Consider the following 23,792-nt stretch of genomic DNA (forward strand, 5'->3'; position numbering starts at 1 on the left):
TTAGACATTTGTGGTATATAATCACTCATTTATTTTCTAAAGTTCTTCTCGATTTGCATCCGTTTTACTTGACAATTGTTATCCTAGATCGTTTTATCGTTTTATTTGCTCTATTCGGTTTGGTTGGTTATAAAAGTTCAAATATTTGTATTTATTTTTTTTGTTTTGTTGGTTTTGCCTTCGTGGCTTCGATTAGTTACCAATTTTGCCATCGGGATACAAAAAATGATTTCTCAAATATAACCAATATGGAAATTTGCATTCAAATGTTACGATTACGTTTACGATTATCGCTTTTATTTTCACGTTTACGCTTGGAGTGAAATCAGTTGTATTCTCAATCGCTCAATGCAACGCTATAGTTATACAGTTACAATTCATATATGTATATGTATATACATATATATATATCTATATATGCATGGTGTATGGGGTGTATATCATCTGTACAATACATTAAAGTATATCATTTACAAAATAGTTCTTACGAGCTGCCGCCGTCGCTGCAGTTGCTCCGGTTGCTAAGGAAACTTTGGCGGATCATCGATGCGATCCGGATATATCGATGAGCAAGGATATTAAACATAATGGATAGTAATTTACATACAGTAATCCGTAATCTAAAATCCGTAATCAGTAATGATAATAAACGCACAGCTTCACAAGACTGAAGCTGATTGTAAACGGTGCAGCGGTTGCATTCAATCCAACCTACATACATATATTGCTTTGAGTTTTCCTTAGCCGCTGCATCGTTTACAACCAGTTTGCAATGTCTGCCGATTCCGAATATATGCATATATATATATGGCCAATTTGAAGCTTTCGACAGTTACATAAAAAAAAAAAATACAAACGGATTTGTCCTCAGCTTTCGTTTGACCAGAACTTCACATTGACAAATTACAAATAGTGGGAAATATTTCAAATATTTCTCATTCGATTTCCGTCAATTAAAAAAAATGTTTCATTTGTTTAAACAAAAACACAAACAAAATGTTGATAACAAACATGGATATAAAAAGTTACAATAATTTAAATATAACTAGCCATAACTAATGGATAAACACAAAGAGAATCGATTGCGAATTGTTGAACAAATCTTAAAATACACCGAAAATATGGGACCCATTGTTTTCTATCTTCCTTACATTTCATTCTTATTTGAAGTTCATTCTTTTTGTTTTTGGTTTTTTTGGTTGCTTTGCTTTTCGTTTTCGTTTGTTTGTCTTCTAATTTAACATAGTTATTAATAGTGTTTGTTATTGTTATTTTCTTGTGTGTGTTCTCCTTACGCTTGTGTTTATCCTATTTTAGTCCTGTTTAAAATAATAAATACATACATATACATTACAATTACAATTACATCATTATCCATAGTACAAAATATAAAATTTAACATCACATTGGTTGACATTCTTTTGTTGGTTGGTTGGTTGCTTCGCTTTACACTCCTCATCTCCCGTCATCTAAATCTTCTGGTTGTTGCTTCATCTTGTAGTTTTTGTGGGTTGGTTGATTTCGTTACTTATATAATTCACTTGTTATTAGCATTACGTTTATTATTATTATACTGCCAGTTTAGCATTGTAAATTAATTTGTTTCAATTGATTTGTGTGTGTTTGGGTTCCACCAGCGGTCGATCGGTTTCTCGGTCTGTCGGTCGGTAGGTCAAATGATCGATGCCTCGATCCCACTCTCAAGATCAGCATTTTGTGGCATAGCCTCTCCTATGTACCATCCTCCTCCCATATACTCCGCTTCTTCTTTACAAGCTCCAGCTGGTCGCGGTGTTGAAAGGCTGCCAATGGTATACATGCTATGAAATGGTAATCTACTTGGCCAACTCACTATGATATGAAATATGCATATCTCTCTCGAGTTATGACTTTCTTATGGTACAACTTACGTGCAAAGTATTTGGTCACTGGGCCTGGGATCTCCGTCCCAACCCAGAGAATGGACCCATCCTCGCACTGCGTCCAGCTGGCCAGTTCCAGTCGCTGCTCCATATCGATTCCTGCTCCATAACTCCTCCTCCTCGCTTGCATAACGCACCACACAAACAACTCGGCGAGACCTGCAGCAACAGCAAAAGGATGTGTGAGTCCAAAAGTAACTACTGCATAAACAACAATGCCTGTTGCCAATGACAGGCGCTTACCTGGCAAGGATTACTAATCTCCAGGATGCTCGGGGCAGGAGCGATTCACCTCAAACCAACGATCGATGCATCTGCGTGGGGGGCAAAAGAAGAAAACGAATTGTAATTAGCACTGCCGGCGTTTCGGGGAAAAGTGCTCACACTACAAGCGGCCATTATGTGAGCATACTTATTTTTAAATTTATGGCCCCAAAGGGGTGGGAAAAGTGAAAATTCAAACTCAGACACTCCTCAATTTCTCGTTATTGACTCTTTGTTCTACTATTTGTTTTTGTGCTAGCTTTGCGGTTTGGCGGGCTTGTTCACTTTCCTCTTTAAGGGCAAATTTCGCGATTACTTTACAGATAAGATTATAATTCCCTACTGTGCGGGTTTGCAACCGTCTGCAATAAACTAACTCAGCTAGCTAGCCAGCTGGGGAATAAAATCAACCGTATATTTAATCAAATATTGAAATTTGAATCGGTCATTGTTTTGTTTAGTTATCCCAGAAATCCGTTCTATTTCATTCGACCTCCTCATCTGAAGAAATAACCCCTAAAACCCTTTCTTATCAATTTACTTAATGCAATAAGTATAGAAAATGATCCAATTGTGGAATGTTACACCTCTCGACGTGCTCTTAATTCCATTTCCAAATCCAAGGCTTGACATTTCAAATCTAAAATACGTAGTTTACAATTTCCCACAAAAGAACCAAAAGTGAAGTCCTCAAACTTCAGCTACTTGAAAGTACCCTACCGCCACGACTTAGTTTGGGATTGCGAAAGTACAGTGAGCTTAGGGATCCCCCAGTGCTCACCCTTTGTGATATATGCAGAGGCATGGCAGCCGGGCGATGGTGTCCCCCGGACTCAGGTCCTCCAGGCAGATGACGCACTCGCCCTTGGCGTCCGTGAGAACGTCCTCTGGAATGCGGGATAAACATAGACATTAGCTTTCTGCGAGTATCGTCGGCGATTCTCGTTGGGATTATGTAAACAGCATACCGTTATATGAGAGTCGTGGTTTTGTTAGGCACATGACTAAATGGCATTCGATGTCATCCGGCAACACAAACTTATTGCACACGGGGCACTTGATACCTGCAATATGGTATGGGAAATGTAGCAAACTCAGAGATCAGAGGAGTACGCGGTGGTACGGATGGTGCGGATAGTGGGGCTGGCACGAATGCTCACCATTGAAGGACCAAATGTGCGATGGAAGCGAGGTGGCCGTGTAGACACGACCGATCCCATTGGCGGACGTGGCGGAAGCGGCCAGGGCGATGCTCTCGGCGATGTTGCCGCCGGTCATTGACATGTCCTGAAACAGAGGATTGCGAGAAAAGAAGAAGGGGTTAGGATTTTGGTAACATGGGGCGCATACGTAATTTCTACTGCTGACTGAAGAGATTCATTTGCATCACTTGACTATTCATAGATCGAACTGATCCAAATTAGTTTTTAAGTACTCTAAACCAGTTAAAACAATATGTATCTATTGAACATTATAGCCACTCGCAGTCTAAAGTTCTAGATACTATTTTAGGAATCTTGAATGCCATCCGAAAATGATGGAATACAAATATGCCAATATTTGAGGTATTAATCCGATATCTAGTAATAAAAACGTACAATGTGAATGGATTCTGGGTATTCGGCTTATTTACCCAGCTATTAAGTACTTATTAATGGAATTACCCTTGTTGAATCCAAAAATAGATATCGAACAAGTTGGACAATGCCTTCCGCTGGACAGACATATAAATCGAGGAGTAACCTGCTGACCTTCGGAATATCTACATACTGTGGTTCTTTAGTTATCTAAACTGAGCCTGCTCCCGTTGTAATCCCCTCCAGAACTCACCCTTATAGAGTCGCCGAGGGTGCGCCTCTGCTGCATGTAGGACTGTGTGGCGGATCCATTGTTGTTCCCGGCGGCCGCGAAGCTGCTGTTGCTATTGGCATTCGCATTCGCATTCCCGGACACGGATACGGAGACACCAACGGCCGGGTGTCCGTGCGCCGCATGTGGATGCGAGTGCGGACTGCTGCCGGACGAGGTGATCGATCCCTGCTGCTGCTGCTGCTGCGCCTGTTGCTGAATATCCGGCACGGAGCTCAGACTCCGCGCCCGCTGGCGATCGATGGACGTGGAGTTCTGGTTGTGGTACACCTGCAGGCCGGGTAAAGTGCGCAGCAGATTGAAACCCTGACCGGTGGAGTCATTGCCGGCGCCACGATTTTGGCCGGCAATCTGCTGGTGCTGCTGCTGCAGCGCCGCATCAGCGGCTCCTGTCGAACTGCTCGAGAATGTCCTGGAGCGGGGGCTCTGTTGGCCACTGGTCGCCGGAGTGCTCGCCTTCTGACCCATAGATGCTGGTGGATTTAACTGGGCGACGAACCGTTGTCCACCTGCGCCTGCTGCTGCGCCAGCTCCTGCTCCACCACCGCCTTCTGCACTTCTCCGCCTCCTTGGCGCGTCCTCTTTGTCTGCTCCTTCGCGTGCGAAAAACGGAGCAGACAACAATAGCAAACAATGCGATGTGCGATTTGCGATGGGCGGATGATAAATGCGGTCGCTTTTTTGTCGCTCGCTTGATAAGTGTGTGTGCGTGTGTGCGCGGAGTGTGCGAGTGTGTGTGAGTGTTTTGGTGTTTGTGCCAAAAGTGCGGGTGCTCGAGGAGTGGGGAGGAGGTGGCGAGGAGGTGTCGAGGACGGGGGGTGGGCGGTCGGGCGTCAATCGGTGCGTAGTTGAGTAGCGATTGTTATTGTTGCTGCCCCGTTTTATTGTGCTCCGCCTGCTGATTCCGGGGACTCAGATGTTCAGATGTTTAGATGTTCGGATGTTCTGCAGCTCTGGTGCTATGGTGTTTTGGAACTCGAGTCGGCTCTGCGGTCGCCGGATGCCTCCCGATGACTGATGATGGGCACTAGCTGCTCCTGCGCCTGCTATTTGCTCCTTGCTACTCGCTACTTGCCACTTCCCACTGGTTCCTGCTGCCTAATCCTATGCAATCCGATCCAAACGCTACGCGGTGCACTACTGCTGCTCTCGCCGACTAAAAAATAGGTGTGACGCGACACGACGCTGCTGCCCAATCTGCCTTGATTACACTCTCAATTTAAATGACCGTTTTCCATATTTTTTTTTTATTTTTTTTATACATTACATTAAAAGAGTTTCTCGATATCAACAGAGGCGTTAGTCCAATTGGGAGGGCCAATCGATTGTCGGATGTATTCTAATAAGAATGGTGGCGATACTGCATAGGCACCTAGCAAGGACATGAACCTCCATGAGTGTTCCTTATTTACGCATTTCAGAAATATAAATATTAAAGTATCGATCTTAAATTGTTGATTTTCTATTTTAACTCTGCACTTCCTCGAAATAATTTTTTTGGTGCCATATCAGCTACATGCGGTATTAGCTTTTTTCTTTCTGCAAATTTTTAGGTTCGTTTGCATCGATGCAATTTTATGTTAGTACGTACTAAAACTGCACAAATCTTTCTCTCTCTGAAAATAAAATATCTATGTAATGTTAGTTAGATTTCATGTGGTAATTAGTTAACAATGGCTTTAAATATTTACAACATAATAATAAATTTGAATTAAATGAATTTTCATTGTATCGCGTGCTCACTGTACTGCATGACCGATGGTCACACAGCTGACCTATCGATAGCCGACTATAGTTATCGGGGCTGAGTTAAGTTGTTGAAAACACAATTCCAATTGGCCATAAAACAGGCAAATCCGAAGTCCTCGAAAGACCTGGGATTTGCATGTGCCGCCAAGGAGCAGGAGATTGCAGCAGGAGCAGCAGGAGTGCGGTCGAGATCGGACTCAATTCGCCAGGCTACTGCGGCGACGTCAACAACAATATTGATACAGTGGCACTTCGGGCTGCGATTCCACATCCGCACCCAAGATGAGCTGGTTCGAAAAGGCCAAAACGGTGCTGATTGAGGCGCTGGACATCCAAGACGACGACAGCAAGGCGGCGGAGAAAGACTCGCCGGTGACAGGAGCTGCTGGCGAAGGTGGCACACCGCCTGGCAACAGTGTATCCACGGAGACAGCCGGATCCGCTACCACGCCCGCATCGGACACGCCCACATTCTTCGACAATCCGCATGCCAACGAGATGGTGACCATTCCGCCCACACCCACATCCGTGCCTGGAAGTGCTGCCTACGGCAAACGGCAGTCAGCCACTTCGGATTCGGTGGATCTGCTCTCCTCCCCGACCTCGCCCATCTCGCCATGCGGCGGCGATGTGCCCTCGGTGGCCAAGCGCATGTCCGAATCCTCGCTGGAACTCATAACGGCCACCACGGCCAGCGAAGTGGAGATGTCGCCGGACACGGAGCCCTCCTTGCCCGACAGCATTGTGATCATCGCCAGCAATGACACGTCTGACAATGCCGAGGGCGACGGCGAGGATGATGACGATGACGGCACCCAGCTGGAACGCCACATGGAGGATCATCTGAATGGTATAAATCCCTGCCGATACTTCCAAAACGCTTCCTAACATTGTTAATCTCTCCCTCTGCAGACTCCACGAAAACCATGAAGGCTCTGATACTGAGCGACATTCAGGCAGCTGGTAATGCCGACTCCGATTCCACGCAGAGCTTTGAGGACATCCAGCTGCAGATAAGCCACAAGGGGAAGTCGCCCGCTCCGGTCAAGGCGGAAGTGGTGGACCAGAGCTACTCGTCCACCTCCTCGGACATTGAGATCATCTCCAATCCAAATGGCGACTCCAGCACCAACAGCACTACCACGCGTACCAGTCCGCAAAAGTTCAAAGAGCTCGCGGGCGGCAAGGTTTGTCTAAAGGCCAAGGGACATCATCGGGAGCCCTCGGAGATCTCGCTGCTGTCGGAGGACTCACAGTCGGAGCTGGACAAGCTGGTGCAACGCATCAGCGAGCTGAACCAGGTGATTGAGGCGCGGGAGCAGCGACTGCTGCAATCAGAGCGCCAGAATGCCGAGCTCCTCGAGCGGAACCAGGAGCTGCGCGCCCGCGTTGAGGCGGCAGCCGATAGCGCCAACAGTCCGGATGCGGCGGATGCAGTGCAGCGTCTGTCAGCGCTGGAAAAGAAGTTCCAGGCCAGCATACGCGAACGCGATGCCCTGCGCATCCAAATGAAGAGTCTGCGCGATGAGCTGCAGAACAAGATACCCAAGGATGAGCTAGCCGAATGCAACGAAATGATCGCCGCCCTGCAGTCCGAGGGCGAGAAGCTGTCCAAGGAGATCCTGCAGCAGTCGACGATCATCAAGAAACTTCGCGCCAAGGAGAAGACCTCTGACACGCTGCTGAAAAAGAATGGCGAGCAGATCTCGCTGCTTTCCAGCGAATCGGAGCGCCTTAAGAGATCCCTAGCAGCCAAGGAGGAAATGGAGCGCACCCAAATCGAGGCGGTGTGTCGGATGACGGCGGAGAAGAAGCGAGTGGATGAGGAGAACGCAGAGAGTCGCAGTCGCATCGAAGATCTTCAGTCCAGACTGGCTGCCCTGCAAGCTAGCTTCGACGGCCTAAAGGGAGACCTCCAGAAGCGTACCCGATCGGAGCAGGACAGTCTGCGTGCGGAGCAGCAGGAGTACGTGCAGCAGGTCTCCGACCTGCGCGAGAAACTGCGCCTGGCCGAGCACAGCCTGGCCAGAAGGGAGCAGCAGATGCGCGAGGAGAACCGCCAACTAATGCGCCGCCTAGAAGCCGCCGAGCTGCGAGCGGAAAGTTCCACTCAAGAGCTGGGTGCCACTACCACACCGCTGATACGACAGATCGAGTCGCTGCAGCGCACCCTGGACCAGCGCTCCGCTGGCTGGAACCGCGAAGAGCAGCAGCTCCTCCAGAAACTGGACGACTCACAGGTGCAACTGCGCTCCCTTCAGCAACTGGAATCCGTCCAGGGCGAGAAGCAGGAGCTGCTGCGCACCCGGTGCGGCCTGCTAGAGGAGAAGCTGTCCAGTGCGCTGATGGAGGCGGAAGCCGCCAAGATGGCACTGCGTCAGCATGATCTGGAATCCGGCAACAAGGAAAACGACCACAAAAAGTGCGTGCCCTTAAACCTTTTATCGACTTACCCATTTCTTATACCATGTACATTTTGTTGAACTAACAGACAACTGAGCCTGCTGCAGGAGGAGGTTAAGCAGCAGCAAGAGAGGATTGCGTGTCTGGAGCAGCAGTGCCTGCGCCAAAAGGCGGAAGCCGAGCAGAGGAAACAGCCCACGCTGCTGACCGTGGAGGCGGTGAAGGCCAGCAGTGAGTTGCAGCCACAGCTGCAAATGCAGCTGCCGAAATCCCAGGCACCACAGCGCTCCTCACCACCTCTCAGCTTGGTGGACGACAGTGGTTCCAACGAGGAGACCCTGGGCGGCATGATCGACTGGCAAGCGGTAAACTAACCTACCTAATCTTTCAAGTTAAGCACCTTCTTGAGTTTCTAATTCATTTCCAAATTCAGGACGATCTCGATTGCGCTTCCAACTCGGGCCGCCAGCAATCGGGCATCATCCAAGGTGTACACCTGAGCTTCCTGGCGGCCAACACCACAACTTTGGAGCACCTGCAGGCTCTGCTGAAGCAGCGCGACGGTGAGCTGACACACCTGCAGTGGGAAGTGTCGCGCCTACAGGCAGAGCGAAGCGTTCTTGACGGCGAGATATCCAACCTGACCATCGAGCTGGAAACGGTAGGAAGGAAAGCCCCTATTTACCAGAGATAATAATTCATTATATCCATCTAATGATAGATGAAGGAGAAGCAGCAGGTGTACGAGGTGATGGAGAAGGGATACGAGGACCTGCAGCATCGCTACGACGCCTTGCTCCAGATGTACGGCGAGAAGGTGGAGCGCACCGAGGAACTGGAGCTGGATCTGACCGAGCTGAAGGCGGCCTACAAGCTGCAGATTGACGAGCTGCTGGCCGCTCCGCCACCCAATCTGCAACGACCGCCGAAGCAAACATGATTGCCGGAGCGCAGGATAGTCTCCCTGCCCGAGTTGCCATGCCTGCGGCGGACGTGGCCATCGTAACGTTGTCCAACTCCGTCTCCCATTCCCAGTTATAATGTATTATGCTTTCTATACTATTCGATTAGCCAAGCGATACGGATCCGGTGTGGGGCACCCACTTTCACGTCCCAATCCTCCCAAAAACCAGCCACCACACACATGTACATGCGAGTATATACCTATGATTTGCGTATGCTGACACCATCTAGTTATATTATGAATTGATCGATTGTGATAATTTAATTTATACTTATATATACATAAAGTTATCGTCTATGACTATGTACAAAACTGTTTCTGTTCCGAGCAGTTTGCCAGGCGGTTGTGACACAGCAGCAGAAGCAACAGCCTCTTGCAAATAAATCAAATATCAAATAATACAGAGTAATCACAGCGACTCCCGTAGGACGTCCTTAATGGCCTGGGTTAGAGGAAATACAGGTTTCTCGTTGTATTTCGAGTTTGGCAAAAAGCTGCATGAGTTCCTGAGATCATCGGTGTTCAGGGAGAAGACCATAACGCCGCCCAGATTGAGGGACTTTACATAGTTGGCCTTGCAGGCGATGCTCGTTTGGTTTTCGTAGGATATCCACTCCTGCAGAGCGCTTAAATATGGGGAACAACTGTCGGCATCGTAGGACAAGTTGGGTTTGAAATACTTGGCGGCACACTCACAAGTTTCGGACAGTGTGGTGAAGCCCAGTTGGCCACATTTTCCGTAACCCGAAGCAGGAGCTCCTATGCGGTGATTTAGGGGATTAACCAATCTGTTTGGTGGGTGAGAAAGTATAATTAACGAGGGATTCATTCTGAAATGTATGCAGCTACTAACGTAAAAGAGTGTCCGTAGGTGGGCAGACCCACAACCAACCGCTGTGGCTCCAGGCCGCTCTTCAGCCACCACTGAACCGTGTAATTGATGTTGAACGTGGCCATTAGCGAACGTTCCTGCGAGCGGGCATAAAGTGGAGCATTTAAGCCGGTAAAGGGTGTGTCCTCGCGGTAAAAGTGGAAATCGTAGGACATCAGATTTACATAGTCTGCGTACAGATTTAGCTCTCGGATGTCGTAGGCATAGAAGGCGATACCCTCGGGAGCAGCCACCGCCAGCGAGAGAATATTATTGGGACGCTTTTCGCGTCGCCACTCCGTTCTAATCTCGTAAAGCAGCTGCGAGAGATGCATTCTCTCACGGTCGTAGGCACTCGGGAACTCCCAGTCCAGATCGATGCCGTCCAAACTGGGATAGGTGCGCAATATTTCGCGGAGCGAGCGCAGGAACACCTTCCGCATGGCGTGGTTCGCCACCATGAGGGCAAATTGCCGTCCGCTGTCGGCTCCGCCGATCCAGAGAAGCAGATGAACCTGCGGGTGGGCAGCACGATAGGATCGGCTGTCGTTCTGTAGCACCTGTCTTAGGGTATCGGGAAGAACTATGGTGGCATTATCCAAAGTGGCGGGCCCGATATTGATGTGGGTGCACAGTTCGCCGGGAACATCCAAAAGGCTGAGGTTGTGGTTGCCATCGCTGGCATAGTAGCACACCAGTCGCTGCTCCACCACCTTGTGGAATTCCTCAGTTTGGAGCCGCAGCAAACCCATACCAATGAATCCGAGGAAGAGGCACAACAAAGACGACAACAAAGCACTCCAGCAGACCAAAGTTCGCAGGTTCCAACTACGGTGTCCATGGCTGGGCAGCTCATCCGTTATCTTCCCCAAGGAACTGCCCTCCAGTTTCTCGTAGTTCCCCATCTTCTCTGATATTACAAACTGTTATCATATCAAACGAAAAACAATAACACAAGACAAAAACGATCAGGGCTGGCGTTCTTCGATATATTTGAAGTAATCCCTTTTCTTAGAGGATTTTATATATGTTTATTAATTACAAATGTAAATATTCTACTTAAGCCCCTATGGATTAAACTTTATTAAGCTTAATCTAATACTTTTAAGCCATTGTTTTTATAAGGCTCTGACACTCTTGCTGTATTGTCCATTGTATTAAATGCTTACTGTATTTGGTTATGTAACGCTCCATCCCTAGTTTATCGATAACAATGCTATTGTTAACAAAAACGCCTACTTACATCGATATCATATCACAAAAAGAAAACAAATAAAATCAAAGGGAAACAAAAAACAGAATGCTGTGTGCTAAAAATGAACTTTAAGTGATTTCCGGCAAACGGAAATTCCTCCAAAACGACAGGACAACGAAAACACATCGGGAAATAGAGTACCAATCCATTTGTTTATGTGACCCAAGGAGCGCCATGGAGGATCCGGAGGACTATGATCTGAACTTTGTGCAGCTGAGTCGCCAGCAAGCGCTGCAGCGATATTCGGGTGCAGTGCGTCAGCTGCGCCGGCTGGCGGATCAGCGGTACGGTGTGCGATCCCTGAGCTTCGACAATTATGTGCTCTTTCAGTATTTCCGGCAACGCAATTGGCAAACTGGCGTCACGCCACCCGCCCCCTTGATGGCCTACCTCAAGCTGGAGGTTCTGCATCATCTGTTGGACCGGCGACGGCAAATCCTCTGCTGGCTGTTCTACCTGACGCTGGTGTCGCTCTGCGTGGCCGCTTACCGTTACGAGGTAACCAGCTCCACCGGCGGCCACCAGGAGCGCGTCGTCCAGGCCATGGTCTATCCCGGGATGCGCATGTGGCGGCGAATGACCATGCCGCTAATCCAACGATTCCCACAGCTTACAGAGCTCTACGACGAGTCCTGCCTGATGGGTAATCCCTTCTTTCAGCTGGAGGATCTCAGCTGTGGGCCGTGCGCCAATGTGGAGAATATCTGGTTGGAGGGCGAGGAGTGTGCAGATAGTCATCCGCTGGAGTACCATAAGAACCACAAGTGCCATCAGCCGGAGGGATCGCCCATCGCCTTTCGCAGCAACCAGCTGGAGGCCATTGACTTGAGCCACTTCTACAACATCTACGCCAGCAATCATCAGATCTTCCAGCGCGACGCGTATCGGGTGCACTCGACCAACCAGGACGTGCACAATCTCGAGGATCTCTTTGGGCAGTTCAACAGCAGCTGGACCCAGCAGGCGCACAATCTTTGGCGCTGCAACCGCATGCTGCCCGCGCGCCTTTTGCGTCCCATTTTCGCACGGCCAACGCGATTGCCCAGCATGGGCGTGGCCCTGGAGCGTTATGTGGCCATCGATACTGCCCAGGCGCCGGCCTACACCTTGCCGGAGACGGAATGCTCCAATGTCTATGTCCACCAGGCGGTGGGCACGCGGTTCATCATCTTGCGACCCACCAGTGAGTGCCGGCACCGCTGTCGCACCTTGTCCCTGCGACTAACCCAGTCCTTTGTGCGTGAGTATCGTTCGAGTACTTTTGTTTCGGGGCATACTCCACAGAAGATAGGTTATCATTAGCCATTTTGTGCTTTCAATGTGGGGTTTCTCCTAAAACTCCCATCGATTTCTTACTAATTCCCAACGCTTTTGCAGTCAGTTACAATTGGTTGTACTGGAAACCGATCTCTGCGCCGGATCCCATCTCCGAAACGCTGTCCATCAGCCTAATTGGATCCTACTGCTAGAGGATGCAGATCCAGATGACAGTCCACGTTTCCCGCTTCCCTCGCTCCTAGCTTTAAGCGCCATATATACACACACAACCACGACTTTTACCAAGCCAAAATTATTTTACGAATTTTGCCGCTCCATTGGATAAGCAAGCAAAACAAAAACAAAACAAAAGGAATGGAATGGAAATGAAAGAAACGAGGGAAGCTAGAAGCTGCCTTCGTTTTCAATTTACTAGACCCTTAGGCCACCGGCTCAATTCGTCGCCCATTGTAATCCTCAAGTCCTAGATCGTAAGCCTATGTTTAGTTTAACAGTTAACAAGCTCCAGGCCGTCGCGCTTCATCCTTGTGTTCGTCGTTCTAACCATTTTGCATTTAAAACTCTCGACTTTAAGTTCTGTTCACACCAACTAGCGTAGCCAACGGAAAGCGATTTTGTAAATATCCATTGCCAGACTTGAGTTTGACTTTGTGTTTTTGCAACAACTCACAAAATAAAAGATACCTATTATACACCAAACGCGAGATTAATTATTTTAGTAAAAGCCCATCTATGTTTGAAGTTTGCCTCACAAAATGTTTTATGGATAACACTTGTTGGAAATTCTATGATTATGGGTAAGGAACTAATCGTAAAAAGGATTTCACGCCTAATGATTCAGCTTTCTGAGGGCATCGAAGTACGAGCCGGTCATTAGGTCCTCCTCCTGGATGCCCAGTTCTCTGGACAGCTTCTCGGCGATGGCTTGGCCCTCCTCGAGGGTTTGCTCCTCTGTCAGGCACACCTCCAGTTCCATGAAGTGCCCCAGATCCTTCACCTCGTCCAGGTGGATGCGCGTCTGTCCGCAAAGGAATAGGTGCCGTCGCTTTGCCAGGACACCAAGGACGCCGTTCGACTGGCGCAGGATCTTCTCCAGCACCTCCGGTTCGTCCACCTCCGTCTTGTTGAACTTGGAAAGCTTGGGACCGGCCACATCCGGACGATCGTAGTAGACCAATTGGGAGCGCGATGGCGCCTGCAAGTAGCGCAACTTTAGTCGTCCACCCAGCGGTGACTCAAAGAACACGTCCCGCTGCTCGATTAGCTGAGCATCCTGGCTGCCGCTCAGGTTTCTGGCTAGGATCAGGCGCTTCTCGAAGCCCTCGGATCCACCCGGAATCCTTGCCTTCACCTCCACATTGCGCTGGTCCGCCGGCGTAACAGATTCGCACATGTTGTTTACGCTTTTGTTTTTAACAAAATAGCAACGATAACCGAAAAGTGGCGCCACAAGATGCTTTCGATAACAGAACATCACAATGTCCAATATCCTACTGTTCTCACTGACCCAAAACCTGCCGAAGCGACAATGTTTTCAATTTCGATATGTTTATCTTTTGTTGTTTAATGACGTTGCAAATTTAGGCTTTGCGTATTTTCAATTTGTTTATCTTTTGCTTCAAGGCTGCATGTTCAATTACTTTACAAAAGGCGCAAGGAAAAAGCAATGAGTGAGAATGGCCTAAATCGGTTTTCGTTTGGCGCCAATTTTAAAATGACTGATTTCATTTTGAATTTGCGGGAAATTTTAAATTTCAATTACTTTTCAGATATAAGGCAGTTTATTTTTTAAAGTCCGTATGCCAGTATAATAATCCAGGTATGCATTCAGTTTGATGATTCTGGAACAGAGTCATCTTCCTGGCTGGATTGATGGGCGTACTCCGTAGTAGGCGTGGCAGGCGGTGCCCCAAAGTTCAAAGCACGACGCTATGCCTGCGACATTATTGTCAAAGTTTGAGACAAAAAAAAAGGAAACCAATATCAAAATCTCAGAGCAGGTAAAATGATAGTGTTACTTTCCTTCACAACTCATTGTTCTATTTCTACGGCATGGGCAGAATGGTGGACGATCAGGAGAGCGCGGAAAAGGTGCTGCCAGGGGAAAATGCAGCCACAGGTGAATGGGACTCAAACGATTTTCAGAGGAGCCGCATGGAAATGGCCAGGAAAAAACCGCGCGGAAAAGGCCGACTGTGCATGATCTTTCGGCTGGGAGAGCAGCCGCATTGCGAGTTCATCAACGGATTTCCCCCCAAGGAATCGCTTATAACCGAGAAACGAGCAAAGTGACAAGAAATTTGTGTAATACAAAATATTTGCATCGAAACAAAAGGCTGAAGCGGATATGCTGCATCTGTAAATAGTAGATTTGCCAGTGAGCAGAATTGAATTATTTAAATACCATGTACATATGATCAAATGGCTTAGATTAATAGTTAAAATGCAACATTCGTGTTTAATTCTGTCCATATAAAAGAGACATGCTGATGCGTTAATTCCGGCAATCCTGATTCAGCGGATATTTGCTCATTTTCCAGGAGGACACCTTTCGACCCGAAAGGCGTAGCAGCTCCTTCGCATCTTTTATTTGCTTTATTGATGAGTCATCAGCCAAGGATGCGCACGGGTACGGATACGGCTACGGATACGCACTTGATATGCTGCCCGGTTTATGGCCGGATTTTACGATCCGAGTGGGAAACGTTTTCGATTTACGCCAAAATGGGCAAGTGACGGCAAGCATGTGTTGAAGGGTCGCCAATGGGGGGGTTGGGGAAATTGATTGATAATTGATAACGCAGCGCACGACACGAACCCAAAGGAGTTCAAGCTGGAGTTCAAGTTGGAGTTCATATGGAGTAGTATATTCAAGTTGGCTATATATACATATACATATATAACGCAACAATGGTACTAGATTAAACCTAGGTAATTAATCTGCTCATTCAATCCATTTAAATGTTCCGCCATTTGCTGATTTGCAGTAAAGCAGCAAAGTTAGTGTAAACTGGTGAATCTTTGATGGCCCGAGAATGCCAGCCTTTTGCTTTCCAAGTGAATTGCTTTCGAAACCGGAGGCTGAGTCCTGATTTTGGGACTCGTTGCCCGGCAATTTATGTTGGCAGAGTCGTCCTCGGTCCGTCGTCCAGATGTTTGGTCGCATATGCAGATTATGTTGGAAGCAGATCATGTTGGCGCTGGTCTCCAGACTCCAGAATCCAGCATCCAGACTTCAGCAGCCAGCAGGCAGAACCAAAAACAGAAGCCAGACAAAGACGAGTAGGACGGAAATGGAGCAAACTAAACTGTTGTTGGCTTGTTAGGCAGATGGTAGACATATCCCCAGCCGGATGTGCGCCCAAGGATATGCTTACAAGGCAAACAAATTTACCCATAATGCTGTCAGATGCATATCGGCTCCAGTCCGCACTCCGCAGCCATCCATTATTTGTATACCCTTTCACTCTCACTCTTACACTACTGCTTCATGCCGGCATTATGGGGCCACTTATTCGATGGTAGGGTATTATTTTCGGCTCGGTCCAAAGCAGAGCAGATTGCATGCCACCATCCTGCGCTGCCTTTCTTGGTGGGGGGTGGGGGGTCCTGAAAAATTTGTTGATTTTAGTGCTGCTGCCAAGACAGGACTCAACTGAAGTTCCAGCGCCTGCTGTTGCAGCACTGTGCAAAAAAGTTGTTGAAATTGCAACAGAAGTGCTTCAAGAAATCAACAAAAAGTGCGATGGAAATCAGGTTTTCTAAGACGGAGGGCTTTCTAAGGGTTCTTTTTAATATAAACCGATATATATGTATATATGTATGTATATATTACATTTTTCCAAGTGTAACGCCTTTGCTGCTGCAATTTTTGAAATATTCACAAAGCAAAGAGGAGATGTCCTGTGCGAAAGGGAAATTGGCCGCCCGCTGGGATCCGTGTCCGTTGGCTGTTTTTCCGATGTTGTTGCCGCTGCTGGTGTTGTTGTTGTTGTTGTTGCTGGTGGTGATAGTCCCAACCAGATGGCCACGCCTCTCCCCTTTTCCGCCCCTCCCCTCGGTTGCGATGGCATCTTGGTGATTCTTTCACGACTTGCATCCGTTTTTTTGGCCCTGACAGATGAACGATGCTGCCTTGAATGTCCAGCTGCTCCAACTCCTGCTGCTCCAACTTCTGCTGCCCCTGCTGCTCCTGCTTCTGGTGCTCCAACTCCTGCTGCTGCTATTTCTCCGCCGGATGTTCCGGTTGTGGCCACTCCGCACCATCGAAGCAGCCCAGGGAGACAAAGGAGTTGGGCGGACCATCATTTGTGTATTTGCCAGACAAATTGGATTTCAACTGTGGCCAGCTCCCTCACTCGCCGCCAGCCGGCTTGCTCAATTAACTTTGTTGCCCAGTTCCAGATCCAGATCCCGATACATATCCCCAGACCCAGATTCCGATTCAGTTCCAGATCCAAACAGGCCATTTCTCAGACGTGCCATCATCTTGCTTCACTTGCGACTCCTGGCAGCTGGCGTTCCCCTTTTGGTATCTCAGCATTCGGGCGTGCCAGTAGCCCCAGTATCCTTGTATCCTTGTCGAATCCTTCGGCTTGTTTCCTTTTCCTGTTTCTTGGTCCGCACACAACGAAGTGCATGCTTGATAAATGGCCAGTGATTATGCCACGCCCCCCGCCTTGTGGCGCCTCGAAATGGGGGCGGATTAGTGATGTAAGCCACAAATGCACATCGATTAGCATCGCCAAATGGGCTAGGAATATAAATCGAAAGGGGGGCCAGGCCAAGATCGATGGTCTCTGGGCCATGACATCGATTCGGGCCATGTTTATGTGCGGCCAGAAAGTCTAGTTCTTAGTTCTGATTTTATTAATAATTGTTGAAATATTTATAATTGGACGGCGTGACATTTATGTCCGATTTCGATTAAAGTTGCAGTGCAGATTTGCAATTGGAATTAAATATGCAACAAAGAGACGCAATCAATGCAAAAATCATATTTGAATAATTTAATGTTGGCATTTTTTCTGTCCATTTACACTCGACAAAATGAGTGCGAGTGAATGGGTGTGAGTAAATGGCTGTGAGTAAATGAGTGTGAGTAAATGAGCACGAGTGAATGAGCATGAGTGCGCTAAACACCCGCATTGGCTACATGCACAAATTTGCAATATTTATTTAGCGAAATTTGTGATATGCACATGCTGCTCCGGGCGATGAATATTTGAATAAACAACCACAAAAACGAGTGTAATGGGGGAAAGCGTAGATGCCACACCGAAAATGCACTGCTCTGCAATATCAATTAAAATGTAACGAAAGTGCAAATTGCTAAACTAGCAGGCACACCAATTCACAAACCACAAGGATACTTAATATTAATAAGCTTCGTAGCTAATTAAATGCCGACTTCAAATGTACCACTGAATATTCTAGAATATGAATTGTCATCAGGGCGGAATTGTCGAAGGAGTCATAGAAAGGACATAGAGCGGTTGGGTCCTTTGGCGTAGTGTCGAATGGTAGAGAGATGACAGCAACGCGATAATGATTTCCGTTTTCACACCTCGCTGCGACACAAAGGATGTCAAATGAAAAAGTGTCAGCACGAGGGGGGCGCAGGGGCGTAGCTCTCTCATTTCTACATTTTTTATTTTTCGTGTGAAAGGGTGAAGGGGGGGTGAGGGGTGCTTAGGGGTTATGCCGGCGGCTAAAGCGGAAGTGCAGCATTTGCACATTTCCGGCGCTGCTCACTCAGCCCGTGCATAATCGATTAACTGGCGCGCATAAACATGACCGCAAATGTGCAAATGCAAAAACACAGGGGCGTGGGCTTTGGGGGGGGATATGCCAGTGGTGGGCGGAGGGGGGAACTTTTCAGTGGGTGATGTCGACATGCATAAATGCAAATGCCATGGCAATACATATGCAAATTACTTCGCGCACACTCTGCCTCACAAAAATGCACCGCAATCCGGACGGATTCGAATCCCGGATACGGGCAGCATTGCAGCGCGGGGCATGTGGCACGTGGCATGTGGCATGGGGCATGGGGCATTTGGCGGATCTGCTGTGCTTATAGTCTGCCGCTAATTTTGTGTTTTCTCTGCGGGCTGGCAGCCACTAAACTAATTGCCAAGCGAGACTCTATACCCCAATTCCATCTGCATTTCCCAGGGAAATCGTCGAGTGCCTGCCATTGCGATGCGGATATGCGGATATGCTGATATACGGATCGAATTGCACGGCGGAGAATTAGTGATGGTTGAACGGGTCCAAGATATGCGAAAAAGTGCACTGAAGTGCCGGAGAAACGCTGCAGAATCCATCAGGAATAAATATGCGAAATAAACGAGTGAATGGCTTGATATCCTTAAACAACTTGGAAACACAAATACTCTTCCATGTTTCTTATAAATTATGGGTAATTATGGTAACTGAAATTCGAATGAGACTGCCGAGCAAAGCATCTAATTTCGAGCAGTAAAGCATGCAAATTGAATTAGCATTGAAGCAAACTGCAATCGATTCCATTAATAATATAAATCACATTGCATGTTGAAGGCCAATTGACCCTTTGAACTACGGAAAGCCGTTTGCCGAATTCCCAGCTGTGTAATCGATCTAGTTTTGGGGTCATCACCCAGTATCCAAGTATCCCAGTATCCAGTATCCCGGTTTCAGTGTCCAAGTGAACAGTTTCGTGTGTAACCAGTGGTCGGTATTCCCCAGCACTGGACATCCACACCCAGGATGTCTTGTTTGCCATCGAATTACTTTGGAATTGACAAAAGGGCTCTCTCTTTCGGTTGGCCAAAATCCCGGTGAAATTTATGACCCTGTCCGCAGCGAACAAAAGGGGAATTTGCAGTGGTGGTGGTGGTGTCCGGATTGGAGTAGAGTCAAGTAAATCAGAGGCCAAAAATGGCGCAAAACTTTCGCCTTGATTTTTGGCAAATTAATTTTAGTTAAATTTCAACACGTTTATTTCGTGTGTAAAGTGGCAAATGGGGGATGGGGGGTGGGGGGCAGGGGGCAGGGGATGCGAAACCCGACAACTTATGAGCCAGGGGCGGTGGTTTAAGGAGGGGCGGGGGGCCACAAAAGTTGCCTGTTCTCCGGTACAGCTTGTTGGAAATTTCGAGGGGCATAACTTTTGCCATATTGTTTTTGAGTCGTGAGCGCGCAAATTGAAAAAACAGATGGAAACTGAAGAGCGGGGGAACCGGTGTTAGAAATTAGAAAGGGGGCCTGTGCGGCGGTAGGAGGGGCACTTTTCGGCAGGTAATGGGGTAATTTGAGTTTCTGAGTTGCCCTGGTTGATGCAGACAATTCGGGTAGCTAAAAACCGAAGTATACGGCGCCCGGCGGTTGCCAAAGTGCCCAAAAGTTGCTAAAATTCAACGAAACGCGCCGCCAGTTTGCCCAGTTTCCAGCAGCTTCTGTCTTGATTTCTACAAAGTCTAGTGAAAGTAGTCTTATAAACAAGATGCGTGTCACAGGTCACAGGTAAGGTGCTTTGAAGTGCGAAAATCGGCTGAGGAAAAAGTTGGAATATAAACGCAAGGCCCTAAAGTCAATGAAACTTAATGGACTAAATATGTATGTGCAAGTTCTCGTATTTGAAATGCTGGAAATTGAAGAAATTGAAGAAAACTGAGGTGCTCGAAAAGCATAGCATACTTTTGCGGGCTCGCCTTTAAGAAAACATATTACTCACGTTGGTTGGCATGGACACCCGTTTGCAGTGGTTTCTCTGTTTTTGTGGCATTGTCATTATGACCACGTCGCCTCTTCCCAGCTTGCCAGCTATTTATTCGCCTGCTTTCCTTCCATTTTCCTCGCATTTCCCATCTGCTATCTGGTGGTCCAAGGAACAGGTCCTTTTTCCGGCTGCTGTTGTCGGTTTTGTTGATTCCTAATCAGAAACGTGTTTGCATGCACACAGTGCCATTGAGGGGGTGGCTCTGACTGCGTGGGTGGAAAAGTGTGGTGTAGTCAACTGTCGAAGGGGGAAGGGGGAGGTGGGGAGTCTGGGGAAAATCGGAGGAGGCTGTAACCACCCGTTGCTGTCGCTTGAGTAATGGCTGCAATAGGCAACGTGCAACGCCCGCAAAACTTAGGAAGAGGTGCTGAAAATAGTGCCAGGGGGAGCGGCAGACAGCGATGCACTGACAAAAAAAAATAGTTCGAAATTCGAAAGGGGCGGCGGGGGAGTGGCTGGCAGGAGACAAACGGCAGACAGTGGAAGACAAGTGCAAGGACTAGCCAAGTACAGAGTACAATGTGTTTTGCTGCGTGCGTGGTTTCATTTTCAATTCCGTTTTCCTGTCACACACACACGCCCCTCCCACACCCTCCCCCTGCCGCCGTCGCTCGTTTTCGCCAGCCAGTGCACTGAGAAAAATGTTACGAGACGCTGCTCTCGAAATGATTAGGTTTTTGGTACACATGATGGGTTTATTGCAAGCATTATCATGTCATTTGAATATAGAATTCTTTGTTGTATTTTGTATATGTGTAATAATCAGCTTTTTTTTCAAGTGCACAGTGGGCGTTGTGGGATTTGATGTGCAGAGATATAGAGCGGAAGTGGCTTTATGCAACATGCGTTCGACAATCAAGCGGCTGCAAGTCAAAAGTCGAAACTTTATTCGCAGCTGCACACAGAGAAGACCTCAACCACACACACAAAAAAAAAATGGGGAAAAAGTTGAAAAGTGTGCGGGGAAAAATGTGCAAGAAGTGTGCGTGGAAAACACGGAGAAGGAGAACTCAAATCGAAATCGAAACATTCATTCATTTATTCATGGCATTAGTTTCTGACAGACGGCTGCACCTTTGCCCTCAATCACCTTTTCAATCACACCCCCCCTCCCAACTCAACCCCCCTGCTCTCAACCCCTTTTCCACCCCCACTACCCCCCATTTCAGCCCATTTTCATCGCATTCAAAGCAGTTGCAGATGGCGCCAAAAGTTACGCTAAGCATTTTTTGTATACCCACTAACACCACACAGGGTATATTGAAGTCATAGCATTTGAAGTTATACACGTTTTATTTCACAAAATTTCTCAGTTCTCATTACCTCTTTTTACACAATCGCAAGTATTTTTGAATTACTATTAAAATCAAGTAAGCGGTATCTTTGTGATTCGAATCCCTTTCTGCACACAGATCCTGGTAAAGGGCAAAATGTTTTTCGGCTGCGCTTGAAGAGCCAGAAATGAGATGGAGTGGGTCTAGATGCTGAAGAGATGGAAGAAGTAGCAGCTGATTCAACTAATCGTTATATTCCACACTCGAATACACTTTACTCAACGACCCTCGACAAGGACATGGCCGCTCTTAGTCCTTTCGTTTCCTCCCCTCCCCCTCCCCCTCTCCCTCCAGTGGCTCAGTGTTTGTCATGTCCTTTGTCTTTTAACTTTATTGGCGCACTGAGAAAAAACAGTCGTATACTCCAGAGGATTGCTGTTGGCTAGGCAGCAGATATTGAATTCTAGCAGCGGCGTCAACGGGTCGTATGATTAATATTTGATCAGTGTAGAAGAAAACAATGCTGTCTTAACAAAATGACTAATCAAATAAATGGAAAATCAGTTTAAACATATATACCTATTTCTCTATCGTTAAGAACCTATTTATATATCTTCTTTTTTAGGTTTCCCATCATGTTGTAAATTTCCTTTGAAATTCTTTAATAATTCTCTTTGCTTTTTTTCCAGTTCACTCGACATGTAATTTTGCACACAACACTCAAATGCGAAAGACGAACACGCAGTTGAAGATGGAGCATTTCATAAATATCCAGCTGTGAGAGCGCCAAGGCGAGCAAAAACCAAATGGCTGCTGCAGCTGTTGCTGCTGCTTCTTGGCCGGATTCGGATGTGGATGTGGATTGGGATTGGGATTGGGATTCAGCTGCCGCCGATCCTGGCACATCCTAACGATGTGCTGAGTGGTCAATTGTCTGTCCGAACACGACCACACATCACATCTCGCATCGCACATCTCGCATCGCACATCTCCTGCTGCTGGGCAAACAATTTGCGTAAAATTGCTTTTATATGCATCATCAAGTTACATTTTCACAGCTTTCCCGCAGCCAGTCAGTCGAACATCTGCATTTGCCATTTTCGGGCGGCTAATTGTTTCTGGCCAAAATGAATCTGTGCGCCAGACAGCGATAAATCAATATCAGGCGAGTGTGTGCGAGTATACTCACACATATTCACACATAGCCAGGCCGCACTGTACCGCAACTAAAGCGCAAATATATGGAAAGCACAATCAACGCTCGAATTAATCCATTGAGGAATCAATAGATATTCAATTGAATTTACGCATCGAATGAGCGGCGGAGTGGGGCTCGTTTGGCCTAATTTGAATTACCATCGAAGTGTATGGCATTATGGTGCATTGGTACTTAGTCTTTGACTTTCAGTGAAGCAAGTCCTGTATGGAAATAATTGCAGTACAAACTTGAGGGCCTTCAAGTGCTTGCAATACGAGTATGACTTCGTTCTCAACTTGATGCCGCAACTTGAACCTCAAATGGAACCGAAAATAGTCGAAAATAGTCGTCGGCCAGCCAGCAGCATGCAAAGTTTAGCCGATAAACAAGTGGAAGTTATTGCAATGATTTTCCAATCTGCTGGCGCCACTCAACGCAGCACGCAGTGGAAAACTTCCGGAAAGTCGGAGCAGCCATCGGATCGGGAAAAGCGAACCTGTCGCCCTGCATATCACAACTGATGCTGATGGCGTTGATCGTGTGGTTGATGATGGTGATGGTGGTGGTGATGATGATGATGGTGCGGCTGCCACGCAAGCTAGACCGAATCCCCAGTAGGACAGTGGCTTCCATGGCCATGGTTCCTGGAAAAGTATTCAAGTAATATATGTAGTTGTGTGACAGCACTTTTTGAGCACATTTGTAGTTTAAGTCATTGGGTTGGGATTCAAGATACATTAAATAGTATTTCCTGTTTCGTTGGGTCTGCCTTGGGTTCTATATGTGCGTCGCGCACTGTACTGGAAACCTTTTGCCTGCGCAAGGACTTGCCACTAAATGTGTGTGCGTAACCGAGAATCCGGAGGCTACAAGACCGCAACCATAAAAGACATAATAATCGTAATAAGCCGAGGCCAAGTAAGCAACTCCAAGGACTGCGGAAAGTGGCAAAGTCCTGGTGGGTGGCAGGACTGAGATGA

General features: G+C 47.4%; 6 protein-coding genes across 7 annotated transcripts; 3 read left to right on the top strand and 3 right to left on the bottom strand.

The window, feature by feature from the left end:
• Nucleotides 1–11: 11 nt before the first annotated feature.
• On the bottom strand, nt 12–5,369 carry LOC122624928 (E3 ubiquitin-protein ligase znrf2). 2 transcript variants are annotated; one of them, XM_043804705.1, is made up of 8 exons: nt 5,323–5,369; nt 4,017–5,252; nt 3,347–3,473; nt 3,155–3,250; nt 2,968–3,073; nt 2,166–2,236; nt 1,911–2,081; nt 12–1,802 (listed from the first exon to the last, which is right to left on the bottom strand). In XM_043804705.1, the coding sequence occupies exons 2-6, from the start codon at nt 4,521–4,523 to the stop codon at nt 2,179–2,181; spliced, it is 894 nt and encodes a 297-aa protein (XP_043660640.1). In that variant the 5' UTR covers nt 4,524–5,252; nt 5,323–5,369; the 3' UTR covers nt 12–1,802; nt 1,911–2,081; nt 2,166–2,178. The 2 variants fall into 2 exon arrangements, with proteins under 2 accessions (XP_043660640.1, XP_043660641.1); XM_043804706.1 differs by having other exon boundaries at nt 12–1,820; nt 4,017–5,365.
• Nucleotides 5,370–5,840: 471 nt separating this feature from the next.
• On the top strand, nt 5,841–9,478 carry LOC122625360 (TATA element modulatory factor). The gene is made up of 5 exons (XM_043805482.1): nt 5,841–6,654; nt 6,717–8,226; nt 8,296–8,572; nt 8,641–8,868; nt 8,929–9,478. Exons 1-5 carry the CDS (start codon nt 6,087–6,089, stop codon nt 9,145–9,147), a joined length of 2,802 nt encoding a protein of 933 aa, XP_043661417.1. The 5' UTR covers nt 5,841–6,086; the 3' UTR covers nt 9,148–9,478.
• Nucleotides 9,479–9,568: 90 nt separating this feature from the next.
• LOC122625361 (chitinase-3-like protein 2) lies at nt 9,569–10,992 on the bottom strand. The gene is made up of 2 exons (XM_043805483.1): nt 10,025–10,992; nt 9,569–9,959 (listed from the first exon to the last, which is right to left on the bottom strand). The coding sequence occupies exons 1-2, from the start codon at nt 10,945–10,947 to the stop codon at nt 9,581–9,583; spliced, it is 1,302 nt and encodes a 433-aa protein (XP_043661418.1). The 5' UTR covers nt 10,948–10,992; the 3' UTR covers nt 9,569–9,580.
• Nucleotides 10,993–11,269: 277 nt separating this feature from the next.
• On the top strand, nt 11,270–13,274 carry LOC122623565. The gene is made up of 2 exons (XM_043802792.1): nt 11,270–12,537; nt 12,675–13,274. Exons 1-2 carry the CDS (start codon nt 11,472–11,474, stop codon nt 12,764–12,766), a joined length of 1,158 nt encoding a protein of 385 aa, XP_043658727.1. The 5' UTR covers nt 11,270–11,471; the 3' UTR covers nt 12,767–13,274.
• A 36-nt stretch (nt 13,275–13,310) lies between these two features.
• Nucleotides 13,311–14,054, bottom strand: LOC122623566. The gene has a single exon (XM_043802793.1). The coding sequence runs from the start codon at nt 14,047–14,049 to the stop codon at nt 13,405–13,407; it is 645 nt and encodes a 214-aa protein (XP_043658728.1). The 5' UTR covers nt 14,050–14,054; the 3' UTR covers nt 13,311–13,404.
• Nucleotides 14,055–14,489: 435 nt separating this feature from the next.
• LOC122624744 lies at nt 14,490–15,024 on the top strand. The gene is made up of 2 exons (XM_043804432.1): nt 14,490–14,575; nt 14,636–15,024. The coding sequence occupies exon 2, from the start codon at nt 14,637–14,639 to the stop codon at nt 14,865–14,867; it is 231 nt and encodes a 76-aa protein (XP_043660367.1). The 5' UTR covers nt 14,490–14,575; nt 14,636; the 3' UTR covers nt 14,868–15,024.
• Nucleotides 15,025–23,792: the final 8,768 nt, after the last annotated feature.

This window comes from Drosophila teissieri, chromosome X (assembly GCF_016746235.2).
Source record: "Drosophila teissieri strain GT53w chromosome X, Prin_Dtei_1.1, whole genome shotgun sequence".
NCBI classification, from domain to species: domain Eukaryota; kingdom Metazoa; phylum Arthropoda; class Insecta; order Diptera; family Drosophilidae; genus Drosophila; species Drosophila teissieri.